The sequence below is a fragment of the Diorhabda carinulata genome, chromosome 12, assembly GCF_026250575.1.
Source record: "Diorhabda carinulata isolate Delta chromosome 12, icDioCari1.1, whole genome shotgun sequence".
Classification (NCBI taxonomy): domain Eukaryota; kingdom Metazoa; phylum Arthropoda; class Insecta; order Coleoptera; family Chrysomelidae; genus Diorhabda; species Diorhabda carinulata.
In genome coordinates this window covers 13,175,153-13,191,705 of record NC_079471.1, presented here as the reverse complement: position 1 = coordinate 13,191,705, position 16,553 = coordinate 13,175,153, and the positions used below count along the sequence as shown (strand labels likewise).

Genomic DNA, 16,553 nt, shown 5'->3' with positions numbered 1-16,553 from the left:
ATGATCCAATAATAAGAGGACTTTGGTCCTTTTAACAATTACTATATGTCGCATCCTGAATTCAATTGTGCATTTAACTCAAATTTTGAAATTTTGGACATTGGCCCTTTTTGTTCCAAGGTACAGATATTAGTTGATTCATTTTTCGTGCGTTGTCATATTTTAAACAGTTTCACTATTGCACATCTCGCACGTTGGTTTGTGATTTCCCGCTAATAGGTAGTCATGTGTGATACGAGTATGTCCGATTTTTAGACAGGAGAGGGTCACTTGTTCTCTTCTACAGTCGTGATAATTTTCAGGGGTTTCGTAGGGTTCGGATTTGCTTTTCCTTGCCATTTTTCTTGAATTTTCTTCTTAAAAAATGCTTAGAAATTGGTATGTACTATATAAATATTCTTTACTAATGGATCGTTGTTACATTTTTGCTAATTCATCCACTCTTTTTTTTCCCTCTATTCCGGTGTGGGATGAAACCCACATGAAATTAACATTTATATTATTGTTTGGGCAAGTGCGTAGCTCCTTCTTAGTATAAATGAGTATGGTTGGGATATTGCTGGCAGATTTCCGTTAGTGAATTTTGAGAATCTGTTATTATATGGATATTCTTGGATCCAATTTTCTCAACTTCATTAAGTGCTTCTAGAATGACAAACAGCTCAGCAGAGTGGACTGATGTAATAGGAGGGAATAAAAAGTATTTCGACAGGTTTGAGGAGTAGAAGGTAGCTCCAATTTCATCTTGATTTTTCGGAGCATCTGTGTATACCTTATAAAAGTTGTCGTATTTACCTAAGATTCTTGTTTATTACGTTTGTTGGTGTGTCTGATTTATTGAGATGGGCAAGTTCTAGATCTGTAGTAGAGAGGGGCATTGTCCATGGGGGATATCATCTATTGATGATATATCATAGATATTTGGAAATTGCAGATTCATACTGGATAGATATATGTTGATTCTGTGATAGAAAAGAGTAGTTGAATTGGTTGAGAATGTCTTTTTAAAGTGTTCAGATACGACATTACGAATTACAGAATTTCTTGTATATACAGAGGCCGTGCCGCGTACGAGATGCTCAGATATTGTCTTCGGTAAAAAAGTAGTAGGTCCCCAGTTTCTTTAAATAATCTTTGGATGGGACTTATAACTTCCAGTGATAGTAGAATGGTTTTTCCAGCAGAGTTGTAGACGTTCGATCTGTAGTCAAGTTTGGATCTTATCAATGATATGTATATGTTTAGTAAACTTGCGTAGTCTGCACCCCAGTTTTTGAATGCTAGTGGCCTGAGCAGGTTAATTGTAGGTTGGCTTTTTTTCTTCAATTTCAGAATGTGAGTTTTCCGTGTTAATTTTTGATGCAAGTATTATTCCTAGGAAGTTCACTTCTTTCACATATTCTAACTTTTCTCCATATGGATATAAAGTTTTGGGCTGGAGTTAAGTTCTTCTTGAGAAACATATTGTTTTAGATGTATTGATTGCAACCAACTTTTTTTGACCAATGTTCTATTATGGCTCTTGTTAGTTTGATACTCTTATGCGATGTTTTCGTGTGAAATCAATAACTAAGTCATCTGCATATAATCTGCATTTTACTGGTGATTTACAGTTTGCAATAATCGAATTTATCGCTATGAGAAATAATGTATTGAAATTCGACACTTGTGGTATACCATTTTCTAGTGTCTTCAACTGGGGGTATATTACATCTGCTCGCACTTGATACTGTCGATGTTTTAGGAAGTTAGAGATATATTTCAATGTTACCTCGTATTGACCGGTCGTATCGTGTTTTAATTATTGAGTATTTCCAGACTGTATCGTACGCTTTACGAATATCAAAAAATATTCCTATGCATTGTTGTTTTATTGCAAAAGCCTCATGTATGTCTGATTCTAGATCTAGGTTGAGATTGTACGTTTCTAACAGTTTTTTTTCCAAAAGGTGTCTGTTTTGTGAGCCCCAGATTGTGGGCATTAAAATTCTACTATCCTACTATCCTACTATTAACTGAGGATATGTAATTTCCTCTTGTAACTCAGTATGGGAAGGGGGGGCATTTACGGGGACTTTAACGTTTGAAGGGGAGAAACCATTTACCGCCGTTGCCATTGTAGATGCTTGGACAAATGCTTTGTCAAAAATCTCTGCCACTTGCCGGGTAGTTATCACCATATCAGAGTAACTCCGATTCCAGGCAGTGATTTGAAGATCGTAATATGTGCTCAAAGGTTTCATATATGCTACGTCAGCGACTTGAAGTCGATGAGTCGTATGTGGGGGAAACATAATATAATAACCCCATTGGAACGGGCTTCATTGATGAAATCAAGGTTCTGTGTGTGGGTGCTGTGGCGGTCTAATAACAAAAGCACAGGTCGATCATGCTTAACTCCACTAAATTAAATGGATTTCTTGAACCAGCCCAGGAATAACTCAGCTGTCATCCATCCAGAATCGCTGCAAATACCCCACGCTCCAGGAGCAGCATTCAGCATTAGCTGCGGGTCCATTCTCGGATACACCATCATTGGAGGCATGTATTGGCCACTAGCACTGAAACATATTTCAACAGTTATTGTAGTACCTCTTTCCGCAGCTATAATGGATCCCACTTGTTTTCTGCCTTTTCGTGTAATTATTTTCGACCTTGTTTTAGGCACCACTGAAATTTCTGTTTCATCACAGTTATAAATTCTGTCCAGTGAAAGTTTATGTTCGTCCTAAACATTACCAAGGAAGTTAAAAAACTGTTCAACAGCCTGCTTATTAAACCCAGCTGCCCGTGCAGCTGAAGTGCTTTCTGGTTTTCTGATCGATAGTTCTGGATGTCACCTTAAAAATTCCTGAAGACAATCTTTGCCAGCCTCTCCTTTCTCACAGTTAAACATATGTTTCTTCCCATTTTTCACTGCCAAAGTGTACGCCAACACTCTTAAATCTTTTGTTGTAAGTCCGTAAAGACGACTTTCAATATCCAAAATATAATTGCAAAATTAGGTCTCTTCTTCTTCCGAAAATGTTCGACTTTTTGGGTCTAAAGGTACTTTAATGGGCGCAGGAGAAGCAGGAAGTTTTAGGGCTTCACGAGCCACTTTTACTTTTCTTTCCAGGGTAGTTTGTGGCACAGAAAATGTTTTTGATACTACTTTATACCCGATTTGCCCACTAATAATCATAGTTAATGCATTTTTCATACTTTCTTCATTCCAACTTCCTCTGTCCGTCTTTTTTTTATAATACTTCACCATCCTAAAAAGAAAAAAAAGAAATAAGTTATTGAAAATTAATTAAAACATACCCTATATAATTTAAAAGTCAAGACGGGGTACCCATACCCCATCTTGGCTTTCATGCTTTTTTCAATTAAAGAACTTACTATTAAAAAACAACTCAGACTATTGAAACAAACTTATTCTTACCTGCTAGTATAATAATGAATGAACAAAAATAACTTTCAGTGAGCTCTTGATAGTTTATATTGAGATGAAAGACACGTGCCACACAGAACGCGAAAATAACAAGCAATTTGATAAAAACAGGTTTTTGGGCGCTAAGTCACAAACACGTAATCTCAGTAACTAGTGACAGTGCTGACTGAGAAACAAAGCAACGGCGCGTCATTACGAGCTAAAGGGGCTGTGATTGGTCATTCATACGACACGTGAGATCCTCCGTCTCGTCTTGCCCGCTACCCCGTCTTGCCCGCTACCCCGTCTTACCCTCCTTTCCCTAATCTCTTCGGTCGTCGGCTAATTTTTCAAATTATGGATTCTATTTTTAAAATTCGTTTTTGTGGGTTTACATTTTGAAATTATTAGTTGTAGGTTTCCTAGATGGTTAAAGTACCCATTTTTATTCCATTGAATGGAGGTGGTGAATTTTAAAAAAAGGTTAATAGGTTTCAATTGAGGTATGGGCATCCAGTTGGGTTTGGCTTTCGAGATTAATCTGTACTTTAGTGTGACTCAACATTTTTTCTAATGTCTTTTTTGATTTAGTTTTTCCAGACTGTTTATTTTCTTCTCGTTGTTTTTTGGTTTTGTAAAAGTAAGAGGGGAAAACATTGGATAGGATCAATCTTTGACTGTAGTAGTAGCAATCTTTGACTGACGCGCCTGTAGTAGTTCTTGGGTAATTTGGATTTTACCGTGATCGTTTATAAATGTATTCACTTAACTTTCATTTGCCAAATATATACATATTCTATTACTGGATAGCTTTGAGCAAAAGACTATATTGGTATTTTTTGATTTAGAGTCTTACGGTAATCTTCTAACCTAATGTTTTCGATGACGTCAAAAGTTGTTTCTTTTAGTTGGTTGGCTTGTTACTGAGAGTTGTTTTTGATTTATTTTTCATTTGGAGTATAATTATTTTGAAGTAGATTGTTATCAATTTTTAGAATCATTTAAATTTCTTAGTACCGATTTGACAGAATACTTTCTATCAGGTATCAAATCAGGATTTAGTTTTAGTTGAAGTCTTATTTGTCTATTTATTGCTGTTTAATGAAAACTGGAATTCTTACTGTTTGCTTTGGTTCACTTTGTAATTTATACTAATTGGTTTTAACTACTTATTTTATTTATCGTATCAGAAAATACGACTGTACACTGCAACGGTTCGATGCGGAATACCTTGTAACTTTGATATCAAATTACCAGGAATACGTGTAACCTGACTAAAAATTTTTTAGTAAAACCATGACGTCGAAACTAGTCGGTAGTTCCAACCTCCAATTACAATTGCAACATATATATATATATATATATATATATATATATATATATATATATATATATATATATTTCAATCTTAATTGTTCTCTTCCTCATCCTCCTTTCAACCGTTCCACTATCTCGGCTTCTGGACCTTCTTACTCTTGGTGTTTATTTTATTATTTTACCCAAATTTTCTTCTTCCAGCAACTACTTTATTTCATCACTTGTTCTTCTGTATACATTTATATTCTTAGCTTCTTTCATATTCCTCCTCTGTCATACTAATTGTCTCTGCAACATAAGACAATTTGAGCATTATTTTCATTTCATATGTAACAAATGGACTTGAAATTCAATTTTTATTTTCTCCTCAACAGTCAAGGTGCTCTATCTTCCACTTGTATATTTTCTCTAAAACATTCTGTTCTTTGTTCATTATTATTAATTGTGTTAAAAGCCTGCGGTTTTTTAAACAACCGTTTATCCTTTTCCTATTTTACAGGAACTATAGGATGTAATAAAACAAAAAATATCAATTGTTAGCATAAATTATTTATTACTTCAATGACTATCAGTTTTTCCACAACTACCTAAAAAAGTCACTTTTTTTATAGTCTAGGAAAACAAACAAAACATTTTGTATTTTTAAAACAAATATAAAATATGTTTTAATTCCTAAAAATCACTTATTTTGAGACTATTATACATAAATTTAGTTGAATATTGAAGTTTGCAAAACAGTCAGAACATACCATAACACCATGCCCTAATCAAAAATATGGCACAAGCAGCGCAGTTGTACCGCGTTCCTCTATTTTTCTTTGATGCGCAATATCCACATCGGCCAATTTTATTGTTGTTAGATGCAGATTCAGGGCCATCTAATTTGCATATTTCATTGAGTCTTAACCTCAGTCTCCTTGGCAGAGAAATAGTGAAAGCTCGTCACCTGAGGTGAGGATTTAGTAAGTCATAAGACAGTGTATCCAAAAACGTTCTGTTGCTAATCTTCTTTTAGAATTATTCATTAGGTATAAAACAAACGAATTTATTCCTGCGACGTTCATCAAGCTGTAAAATATTACCATAGGCTACCTATTTGTACCTCGAGCGACATTATACGTCACACACATTTTGTCGACCGTGTCAACTCCGCCTTTAATCGCATTATAGTCCATGATGATGTGTGGTTTGCCTGTATCTTCATTAATATTTTGATCTTAGTGAATGCTGGACAAAAGTATAGGTATATACGATAAACGGCTGCATTTGCCACGATGTCCAAACACACTGGATTTTTCAGCTCGACTTCTGTTTAGGTAGCTCTTTTCTATTTTTTCGCACAGTTCCAATCAGGCATCAGCTTATATTCGTGATCGAACTTATCCAGGAGTGGAATGCTTGTGAAAAATATCACTTATGATGTTACGACCAGTGTTTCGAATACATTCACTTAGACGCAAAACTAGTTCTAAAGCCGAGTTATCAATTTTATAGGGACCTTCAGGCTGTTTTTCTCCATACATTTCCATGTTTTATGCATAAAAAATTTTAGCGTCTGTCGAAGCGTAGATTTTAATTCCATATTTGTTTGGCTTCGATAGGGTATATTGCCAAAAGGGCAGCGACCTCTAAAAGCTTCCAACTTTGCGTTGACTGTTACAAACTGTAATATTTTTTGAAAGATTCTACGACCTCTTCAAACAACTCTCTGATGGGAGCAAGCTTATCCACTGCTGCGCGCTCTGCACGAGTTCTTGTCATCACACCGGAGACACCGTAGTAATAAATAGAATCATAGCTAGTCAAAATATTTCCGAGGAAGACCCGTCAGTTTTGAACAAATCTTTGGCATTTAGTCGACTACTTCTTTTTCGGCGGCACAAAGCTCTAATCGAGGGATAGAAATTACTTTCAAAGGAGCAACTCTAGATTTGGAACAAACTAGATTTACATTTACTGTGTCCAATGAATTCTTGGACCTGAAATAAATTGCAGTACCATAAGCGTACTGAGAAGCGTCGGTAAAGAAATGCATTTCTATGGATATGAAATCTGTTATTAGAATATGTCGTGAAATTTTTAATTTTTCAATTAATTTCAAACTATTGTAAAACTGTAGCCACGAAATTAGAACATTGTCGGGTACTGGATCATCCCAACCTATTTTTAAACCCCACAATTTTTGCATAAATAATTTCGCGCGCGTAATAACGGGACCTATAAGTCCTAGAATATCAAAGATTTGACTGATAATGGATAAAATTCGTCTTTTTGTGAAGATCTTGTAGTGATCTGGACCAGATTCGGGATTTGTAACATATTTTAAAATATCCTCTGAAGAGTTCCAGACCGTACCTAAAGTTTTACTGCAACTTTGTTCGTCCTTAATAATATAATCTGTTTTAGTAGAGGGATCTAATTGTGAAACAAAATTCAAAATTTGCTCATTATTTGAAGACCATTGGCGTAAACGGAATTCGCCCGACAGTAAAATGTTATATACATCTTTTATTAAAAAACATGCAGATTTAATATCCTTTACGGAGACTAAGTAGTCGTCCATGTAAAAATCCTTTAAAATAGATTGAGCAGCCTCAGGATGATTGATTTCATTATCAAGAGCTAACTGTTTTAAGCAACGAGTAGCTAAAAAAGAGGCAGGGCTCATCCCATATGTTACCGTGAGTAACTTGTAAATTTTCAAAGGATCTGTAGTATTATTGCGCCAGAGTATTAATTGAAACTTTGTATCGTTTTCATGTATTTTAACGCATCGATACATCTTAGCGATGTCCGCGGAAACTACAATCGGAAATAATCGAAAACGTAATAAGATAAAGAATAACGTATCCTGGATGCAAGGTCCTGTTTTTAATATATCGTTTAAACTTAAACCCGAAGTGGATTTACTGGAGGCGTCAAAAACAACACGAAGTCGCGTGGTCATTGAGGACTCTTTTATTACAGCGTGGGGAGGTAAGAAAAAGCTTGGCTGTAAATTGAAATTAAAATTATTTAATTCAGACATATGTCCTATTCATTTATAAAACTACTATAATTTTCTTTCAATGTAGGATTTTTACCGAGTTTTCTTTCCAAGGATTGAAATCTATTGACTGCGATATCATATGATTCGCCCAACTGCTCTAGATTGTCCCTAAAAGGTAAGCGGACAATAAAGTTACCATAATTATCACGACTATAAGTCTGTTGAAAATGACTCTCTACTTCATTTTCTTCCTCGGTATAGTTATTTTTCAAAGACGGAATTTCTTCTATCAACCAAAATTTCTCTAATCCATTTTCAAGATTGTTCATTGACCTTGACAAGTTACACACAGAAAAATTTCTATTATTTATATTCGGACAACTGATTGTACCTGCTACAATCCAACCGAGTTCTGTATTTTGTAGAATAGGACGACCCTTTCCTAGAGAAATTTGACCGGGTAATAATAAGCGATAAAAAATACCGGCACCCAAAAGTATATCAACTTTACTGGATTCATTAAATTGTGGATCTGCCAAATCAATATTATTAGGAATTTTGAGATGAGACGTATCAAAGTTGGATACCAAAAATTGTAAATTAACATTATAATTGGAGTTTATAGATTTAATTCGTGTTTTAATAACATTATTAATAAAACTTATATTGCCGTTTATTCCTATAACTTTTATATGAACATCTGTCCCTTGAATATTCAATCTTTCAAATAATTCCTGACTCATGAAATTTGACTGAGAACCGGCATCTAAAAGCGCTCGACAAATCATGGATTCGCCGTCTTTATTTTCAATTTTTAAAAGTGCGGTTGTAAGTAAAACAAATGAATCGTTATCGTAAGTTAAAATATTTTGAGCACAAGCAACAACACTTTGTTTACTATCATTTCTTTCGACTCGTTTTTCATCAGACTTGATAGGCAAGTTCTGTGAAGAATTATTAACAGAGGCGTGCGCTTCATTATTGGAAATATTATGTTTATCAGTAATGTCGCAATTTTGATGTGAGTTTTTATTAGTAATAGATAAATGCAGTAAACTATTAAGTTTTTTATCACAAACTCTGCATGAACTTCCTTGACAATTCTAAACTTTATGTCCTAGTCGAAGGCAATTAGTGCAAGCTTTAAGTTTACGTATTGTATTGATACGATCTGAAATAGAAAGTTTTAAAAATTCATTGCAATAATAAATTACGTGATCTCCTTTGCAAAAAATACAAGCTAGAAGCCTTGTAGAAATATTACTCTGTATCTTTGTTGTAGCAGATTTGTGATATGTATTCTGATAATTTGAAGAAGAGGGTTTGTTCAGATATTTATTGTCGATAGATTCGAGTAGTTTACATCTATCGATCAAAAATTGAATGAATGTTTCTGAAGTTGGTGACACTACGTCTTTAGTTTCAATCTCCCACTCTTTCCTAGAATTTGCATCTAATTTAGATAATAATAGATGAATTAAAATTGTACTCCATTGTTCTATTGGCTCTTTTAAATTACGCAAAGCTCGATAGTGCTTTTGTAAATTGTCTACAAAAAATCGTAGAGATTCAAAGGAGTCTCTATTTACATTTGGCAAATCAAAGATTTGTTTTATGTGGTTTTTTATTATAAATTTTTTATTTTGATATCTCTCCTTTAATAACTCCCAAGCCACAGGATAATTCGAATCTGTTACCTCCAGAGAGTCTATAATTTTTATTGCTTCTTTTTTTAACGTTGTTTGGAGATAGTAAAACTTTTGTATGTTACCTAAATTAGGATTATTATGGATGAGAGCCGAAAATGCATCGTAAAATGTTAACCATTTATCATAACTGCCGTCAAATTCGGGCAGAGACAAAGGTGGCAATTTAACATTGAATGTTTCTATGTGAGAAGATTGAATATTAAAATTTGAGTTATTTTGTTGAGGTATAAAAAACGAATTTTGAGACTGATTGCCAAATTGACCGTCGAATTCTTTTGCCTTTGCTACCGTTTCATAATAATCATCTTCAAAGGTGACTCGCTCGGAGAAATTTTGTTCGGATTCATCATATTGCTCAATTTCGGTTTGAACCTTGTTAAATTCATCAAAGATGAGTTCCATTCTTTGCATACGAGTGGAAATTTCTGTGATTTTTGAATTATTGTTTGAATCAGCAACAAATTTTTTAAACCGCGTTAGTTGACCTTTTAATTGGCCGCGGCGAGAAACTAAACGAGAAATCATTAATTGAAATTCTTGTTCTTGGTCATTTCGACCGGCCTCGTTAGCCATTTTTAACAATTAATTAAAATTAAATGAAAGTAAATGTGAAATTAATAATATAATCGGTACGCCACTGAATGGTCGACCCTTTTTTGCGTCGAAAGCAACGCCGGCAAATATCCAAATGAGGATAGGAATGTTATGTTTTTTTTGTCTTATTACCTACAACTGTAGGTGATTATATATGAAATATAAAATATTTTTGTTAACTTTGTTAACCTACAAAGGTAGGTGATTACATATTTTATTTGAATTATGAAAAATGTTTATCTACACGATAGATAGACGAATGTATGTTAAAACGAACAATATTATTGTTCAACCAATACGATCTTAACGTTGAAATCGGGAATAGTAGAAAAGAGCGGTACAGTTTTTTCTGATGTAATCGATTGTAAAGAAAAACACATAAAAATTAATTTGTATGATATTAATGAAATGAAATAGAATATTAATTTCACTAGAAATTACGAGAAATTCTACTTTTACAAACTCAAAAGGAATGAAAGTAAATGAAACTGACTCACTCATTTATCTCCCCTCTTCCTGTCTTGAAAGGCCAAACTGTTGATCACACACACATCCGGCTCGAAGGACCAAATTTATGTGTATTACGATGCTCGCAGCTTTATTGAGCTTCTCGTTTCTAGGAGTTTACACTAGTTCATTCAGGATGCGAATGCAACATATACAACTTGACCAACTTTCACATTTATTTATGAAGAAACACTATTCTATGAAATATTACAATAATTGTAAATAATAAACTTTGTAAAGGCAGAGTAACGATATATTTGATTAAATTAAACTTAAACCTGTGGTTCTTTCTGTGTCTGTCTCTGTTCTCTCTCCTAAGCAGTAAGCACACCTTTTAGTTTTTAGCTGCTGTTCGGAAAAGCAACGTTGCCGTTAGTACCTTTCTATTATAATATCTAAAGAATATGAGAGCGAACGCAACAATTGTTTTTCCAGCTGTTGATAACCTGAAAATTCAAGATTACCTGATATCACTTGGAGAACTAATCGGTCCAAAAAATATACTATTCACATCGAGGCTATCAAACAATAGAATATGCATGTACCTCGCAAATGAAGATACTGTAGACCGCTTCATGACCTCTCATAAAGGGCTGATCATTATCAACAACACTTCGATCCAAGCCCGAAAGCTTATAACACCTTCCGAAAGATTGATACTCTCAAATGTACGCCCCACCATACCACACTCAGCTCTAATCGATGAACTTAACAAAATAGGTCTCAATACACTCTCACCAATGTCTTTCCTCAAAATTAGCTCCACACTTCCGGAATATAACCACATCTACAGCTTCAGAAGACAAATCTTTATTTCACCATCCACAATCCAAATACCCGACTGTCTAATGATTACACACGAGAACACTAGCTACAGAATTTACCTATCCCAAGACCGTCTACTATGTTTTACATGTAAAAAACCAGGTCATACTGCAGCAAACTGTAAAAACTCCCAATTACAAACTTATGAACAACCCCAAATAGCTGAACTACCACAAAACCCCACCCAACCTTCCCAGCAGCCCCAAAATACCGAAGCCAATACTCCACAAGCACACACCAAGATCCCATCAGAAACCTCTATAACACCTCACTCCCAGAATTTACCCCCCATAAACATAAAAGAAATTCCGCAAAACAGCACCAAACGCAACTACGAGCAAATAATTACGCCTCCCCCTCAAACAGAAGAAATTAAACCAGAGAACCCTAAGAAACCGTCTTTCCCCAAACCAAATAGGCCAAGTAAAAAGCCTAAAAATAAACCAGACATCTCTACAGAAATTCTCATGGAACCAATTAGCAAAGTCATTTCAGAACAGAATCCTCCTTTCATATTGGACCACAACCAGATATCTGACCTTTTTGAAAATGTCTACGGCTCATCTGATCCAATTAGTATAATAAAGAACTACACAAATGATTTTACTGGATTAATAGACATGCTAACAAAAATTTACCCTTTCTTTGAGCACAGATCTATCAAAAGCAGATGCACTAAACTCAAGAAGAAACTGTTTTCTCACCTACAATTGAACATACCAGAAACGGACCTCTCAGAAACAGAAAGTGAATCATCTCAAACAAATAATAACTAACTGAACCAATAATTTACTTTAATATTTTTCTCTCCGTATTCTTATGGACTTTCCATCTATACTACAATGGAATATCAATGGCTTTTATAACAACTTAACATTGTTTCAAACCATCCTATCCAAACAGAAATGCGAAGTTATTTGTCTTCAAGAAACCAATTTCAAATACAATAACAACGAACCGCTCAGGCAATTTAACAGCTTCTACAAGAACCGAATAAATGCTGAAATAGCTAGCGGAGGAGTAGCAATATTTGTGGAAAAATCTCTCCACGCTACAGAAATCACGATCCTTACAAACCTTGAAGCCGTAGCTATCGAACTACACACTAATCCAAAAGTAAATATATGCAATGTATACATCCGTCCAGCATATCAAGTAGATGCTAAAGAATTAAATGAATTATTGAAACAAATTCCTCAACCTAGAATAATAGTCGGAGACTTCAATGCCCATAACATCTTGTGGGGATCAACATCAATAAACCACAGAGGTCGCTTACTAGGAGATACTCTTGAAAACGCAAATCTCTCCATCTTAAATGATGGGAAGCCAACTAGATTTAACATACAATCAGGACAGGGTTCATGTATTGACCTCGCTATCTGTGACCCAACTTTGACTCCAGCTCTTTCCTGGGATCGGCTGGACTATACCTACAACATTATCCACCACTATCCAATCGTCATTCATAACAATAGAAAACCAAATCACAATCATGACTTATATCCAAAATGGAACGTGAAAAAAGCAGACTGGGCTCTTTTCAAAACAATTATCTCAGAAAATTTGACAATTTACACAATTATAACAGATATAGACGAAGCTTTAGAAAACCTTATTAGTATTTATCAGCAAGCAGCAAACATATCAATCGGAAGAACTACACGTCTGAAACGACGGAATCCTGTGCCGTGGTGGAATAGTGACTGCGAATCAGCAATAAAGAGCAACAAAAAAGCTTTTAATAGATATAAAAGACACAATACATCAGCAAGCAAAATCGAATTTTTGAAAACCCGAGCCGAAGCTAGACGTACAATAAAAACTGCTAAGAGCAAATCCTGGTCAGAATACGTCTCTACAATAAATTCTGAAACACCCATGACGGAGGTATGGGAAAGAGTGAGAAAAATATCAGGACTTTACAAGCACCATAATATACACATGCTAGAGAAAGACGGACGCACAACCACAGATAACGCCAAAATAGTCTCAATACTAGCTACCACTTACAATAACCGCTCCATCATACGCAATTCCGATGATACTGTTATTACCCATGAGAGAGAAGAAAAGGATGAGGTAATGATACAATTCGATGAAAACGAACCCATCAATTTACCTATCACCACCCAAGAATATGATGAAGCTCTTTCAAGCGAATACATCCTTAACCTGTTCAATACCATCTGGCTGCAGCATAACTTTTCTGAAAAATGGTGTGAATCCATAATAATTCCTATACCGAAACCACAAACCATTAGAACCCATCCTGAATCCTATAGTCCTATATCACTCACATGTGCTATGTGCAAACTAATGGAAAAAATAATAAACAACAGACTGCTCTGGACTCTAGAAAAAAGAAACCTTATTATACCGGAACAAAGCGGATTTAGACAACAAAGATCAGCCCTGGATAACATAATAGACTTGGAAAGTGAAATCAACGAAGTATTTGCCCTAAAAAGCAGCTGTCTAGCTATTTTCTTTGACATTAACCGAGCTTTTGACACTGCAAGGCATGATTACATCATAAAAAAATTATACGAATTCAACATACATGGTCACTGCCTGGATTTTATGAAAAACTTCCTGAGAAATCGAACATTCAAAGTTAAAACCAACGGCACCACCTCCGAAAAAACATATTTTAATAATGGTGTACCCCAAGGATCAATCATAAGTCCCACACTCTTTATCATCGCAATCAACGACATCCTGAAAAACTTAAAGTTACCAGTAGAAGCTCGACTATACGCAGATGACTTAGTTGTTTACTGTAAAGGAAAAAATATTAAAAACCTCTTCTCACAAAGTCAAGCTTTTATCCATAACTTAGAACTGTGCTCAGAAAAAACTGGTTTTAATTTTTCAACTACAAAGACTCGCTATATTCTTTTCTCAAGACAAAAGAACATACCAAACATACCGGTACTGAAACTTTATAATGAAAACATAAAAATGGAAAAAGCAATAAAATTTCTCGGAATACTATTCGATCACACACTAAGCTGGAACTACCATATTAGAAACCTTCTCCTAGCTTGCAACAAACGACTGAAAACGCTAACGAACAAAGAATGGGGTGCAGATCGACAAACATTACTAATATTGTACCGAACACTTATTCGATCAAAACTGGATTATGGATCAATTGTATATTCAACAGCAAACAAATCGCTACTGAAAAAACTCGACAGCTTTCACAACTCAGCCTTACGTTTGATAACAGGTGCATTCAAAACAACACCAGTGGAATCTTTTTTCAAATAAACCCAGAACCCCCAAACCTTTCTATGCTAGAATTCGATCATATCTAAGCGAATTAAATTTCTTTATTCCTGAATGCCTTTCTATCGAATCTTCTCAAACTCCACCATGGACAATATATATATATATATGGTGGCTAAACACCCCAGATGGGGTAACGCCGCTCTTACTCTTTTTTTTTCTTTGTTTCGGGGTAGATCAGTCCCCATTCTCTTCTGTTTATATCTTGTGGCACATATCCTGCCAGGCTCGTCTATCTTTCGTTTTTTCTTGCCAGTTCCACATCCCAATTCTCTTAAGGTCGTCTTTTACCTCTTGCCACCATGTAGACCTTGGTCTTCCTCTTCTTCTAGCACTTCCAGGGCTCCAATCTAATATTGAGTACGCTACTGTTTCCTCTCCTGCTCTCCATACATGTCCCAGCCATCTTGCTCTTTGTTGTTTAATTTTTCTTACTATGTCCTCTTTAATTTCTTGTGCTATTTCATGATTCATTCTTCTTCGGTACTCATTTTCTGTTAGTTTTACTGGTCCTAATATTGTTCTTAATATTTTTCTCTCAACAATTCTTAAGTCTTCTTCTTGCTTTTTTGTCATAGTCATAGTTTCTGCAGCATACATCATGACCGGTCTAATAACTGTTTTATATATTCTCATTTTTGTACTTTTTCCTAGTATTTTGTTTTGCAGTAGTTTTTTGTTAGCGTAATATGCCCTGTTAGCTGCTGTTATTTTTTCTTTGACTTCTGCCTCTTTATTTCCGTCACTACTTAAGGTTGTTCCTAAGTACTTGAATGTATCTACTTCCTCAAAATCAAAATTTCCAATTTTTATTTTCTGTTTACCTCCTATAATACGTTTATCTAGCCTCATTATTTTTGTTTTCTTTTCATTTATTTTGAGACCCATTTTACTTTATAGTTTTCATTATACCAGCCTTTATTTGTTGTTTTTTCTTTTATTCCGACATGTTCAGCTGCTGCTTCTTTTATACAGTCTTTGATTTGTACCCACTCCGTTTGTATATCATTTGACTTTGTCTGTTCTCTTAATTTTTTTGTTAAAGTATCTCTGTATTTTTTTCTTGCATTTGTGTGGTTCAATTTTTCAATGTTCCATTTCTTTTTTTTAGCATCTCTTCTACATCTTTTAACCTTCTGCTTTATAGTTGCTGTAACTAGAAAGTGGTCCGTATCTGCGCAAGCTCCCCTAAATGTTCGGACATCCTTTACAGAGCTTTGTTTCCTTCTTGTTATTAATATATGGTCTATTTGCGTGAATGTTTTGTTGTCCGGGGCACTCCAAGTCACTTTGTGGTGGTACGGATGCTGGAATTTGGTGCTGCTTATGACCATATTCGTACTTATAGCTAAATTGCACAATCTTGTTCCATTATCATTTGTTACATTGTGTACTGTATGTTTTCCTGCAACTTGTTTTATGTAATCTTCTTGACCTATCTGTGCGTTAAAATCCCCCAGTACTATAGTTGTATCTTCCTTGGGTATTCCTTCGATTTCCTTCTCCAGATTCTCATATAGTTTTTCTTTTTCTTCTTCTTCAGCATTTTCTGTTGGTGCATACACGTTTAAGACTGATAGGTTAAAGGGGGTTGCTTTTATTCGTAAATCCGCTATTCTCCCGTTTACCGCCCTAAAGTCTATTATATTGTCTTTTATTTTTTTTCTTACTATAAAACCTGTCCCACCTTGCCCTTGTTTCTCGTTTCCTGAGTATAAGAGGGTGTACTCTTTTTTGTTTATAATTCCCTGTTCTTTCCATCTAATTTCTTGTATGGCTGCTACATCCACCTCATATTTTCTTAGTTCAGCTGCTACTTCTTCCATTTTTCCTGGAGCCAGCATAGTTCTAACATTCCATGCACTAATTTTAATTTCCTTTTTTTTGTTCACTTTTTTATTTA

General features: G+C 34.9%; 2 protein-coding genes across 2 annotated transcripts; both read right to left on the bottom strand.

Moving 5' to 3' along the window:
- Positions 1-6,584: 6,584 nt before the first annotated feature.
- Positions 6,585-7,514, bottom strand: LOC130900295 (uncharacterized). Its single transcript, XM_057810814.1, has one exon. The coding sequence runs from the start codon at positions 7,512-7,514 to the stop codon at positions 6,585-6,587; it is 930 nt and encodes a 309-aa protein (XP_057666797.1).
- Positions 7,515-15,522: 8,008 nt separating this feature from the next.
- Positions 15,523-16,494, bottom strand: LOC130900294 (craniofacial development protein 2-like). Its single transcript, XM_057810813.1, has one exon. It carries the CDS (start codon positions 16,492-16,494, stop codon positions 15,523-15,525), a length of 972 nt encoding a protein of 323 aa, XP_057666796.1.
- Between the last annotated feature and the right edge of the window lie 59 nt (positions 16,495-16,553).

What these genes read in the sequence shown, in the direction of transcription:
- LOC130900294 (XM_057810813.1), bottom strand. Translation starts at nt 16,494, where the DNA reads ATGCTGGCTCCAGGAAAAATGGAAGAAGTAGCAGCTGAACTAAGAAAA.
- LOC130900295 (XM_057810814.1), bottom strand. Translation starts at nt 7,514, where the DNA reads ATGTATCGATGCGTTAAAATACATGAAAACGATACAAAGTTTCAATTA.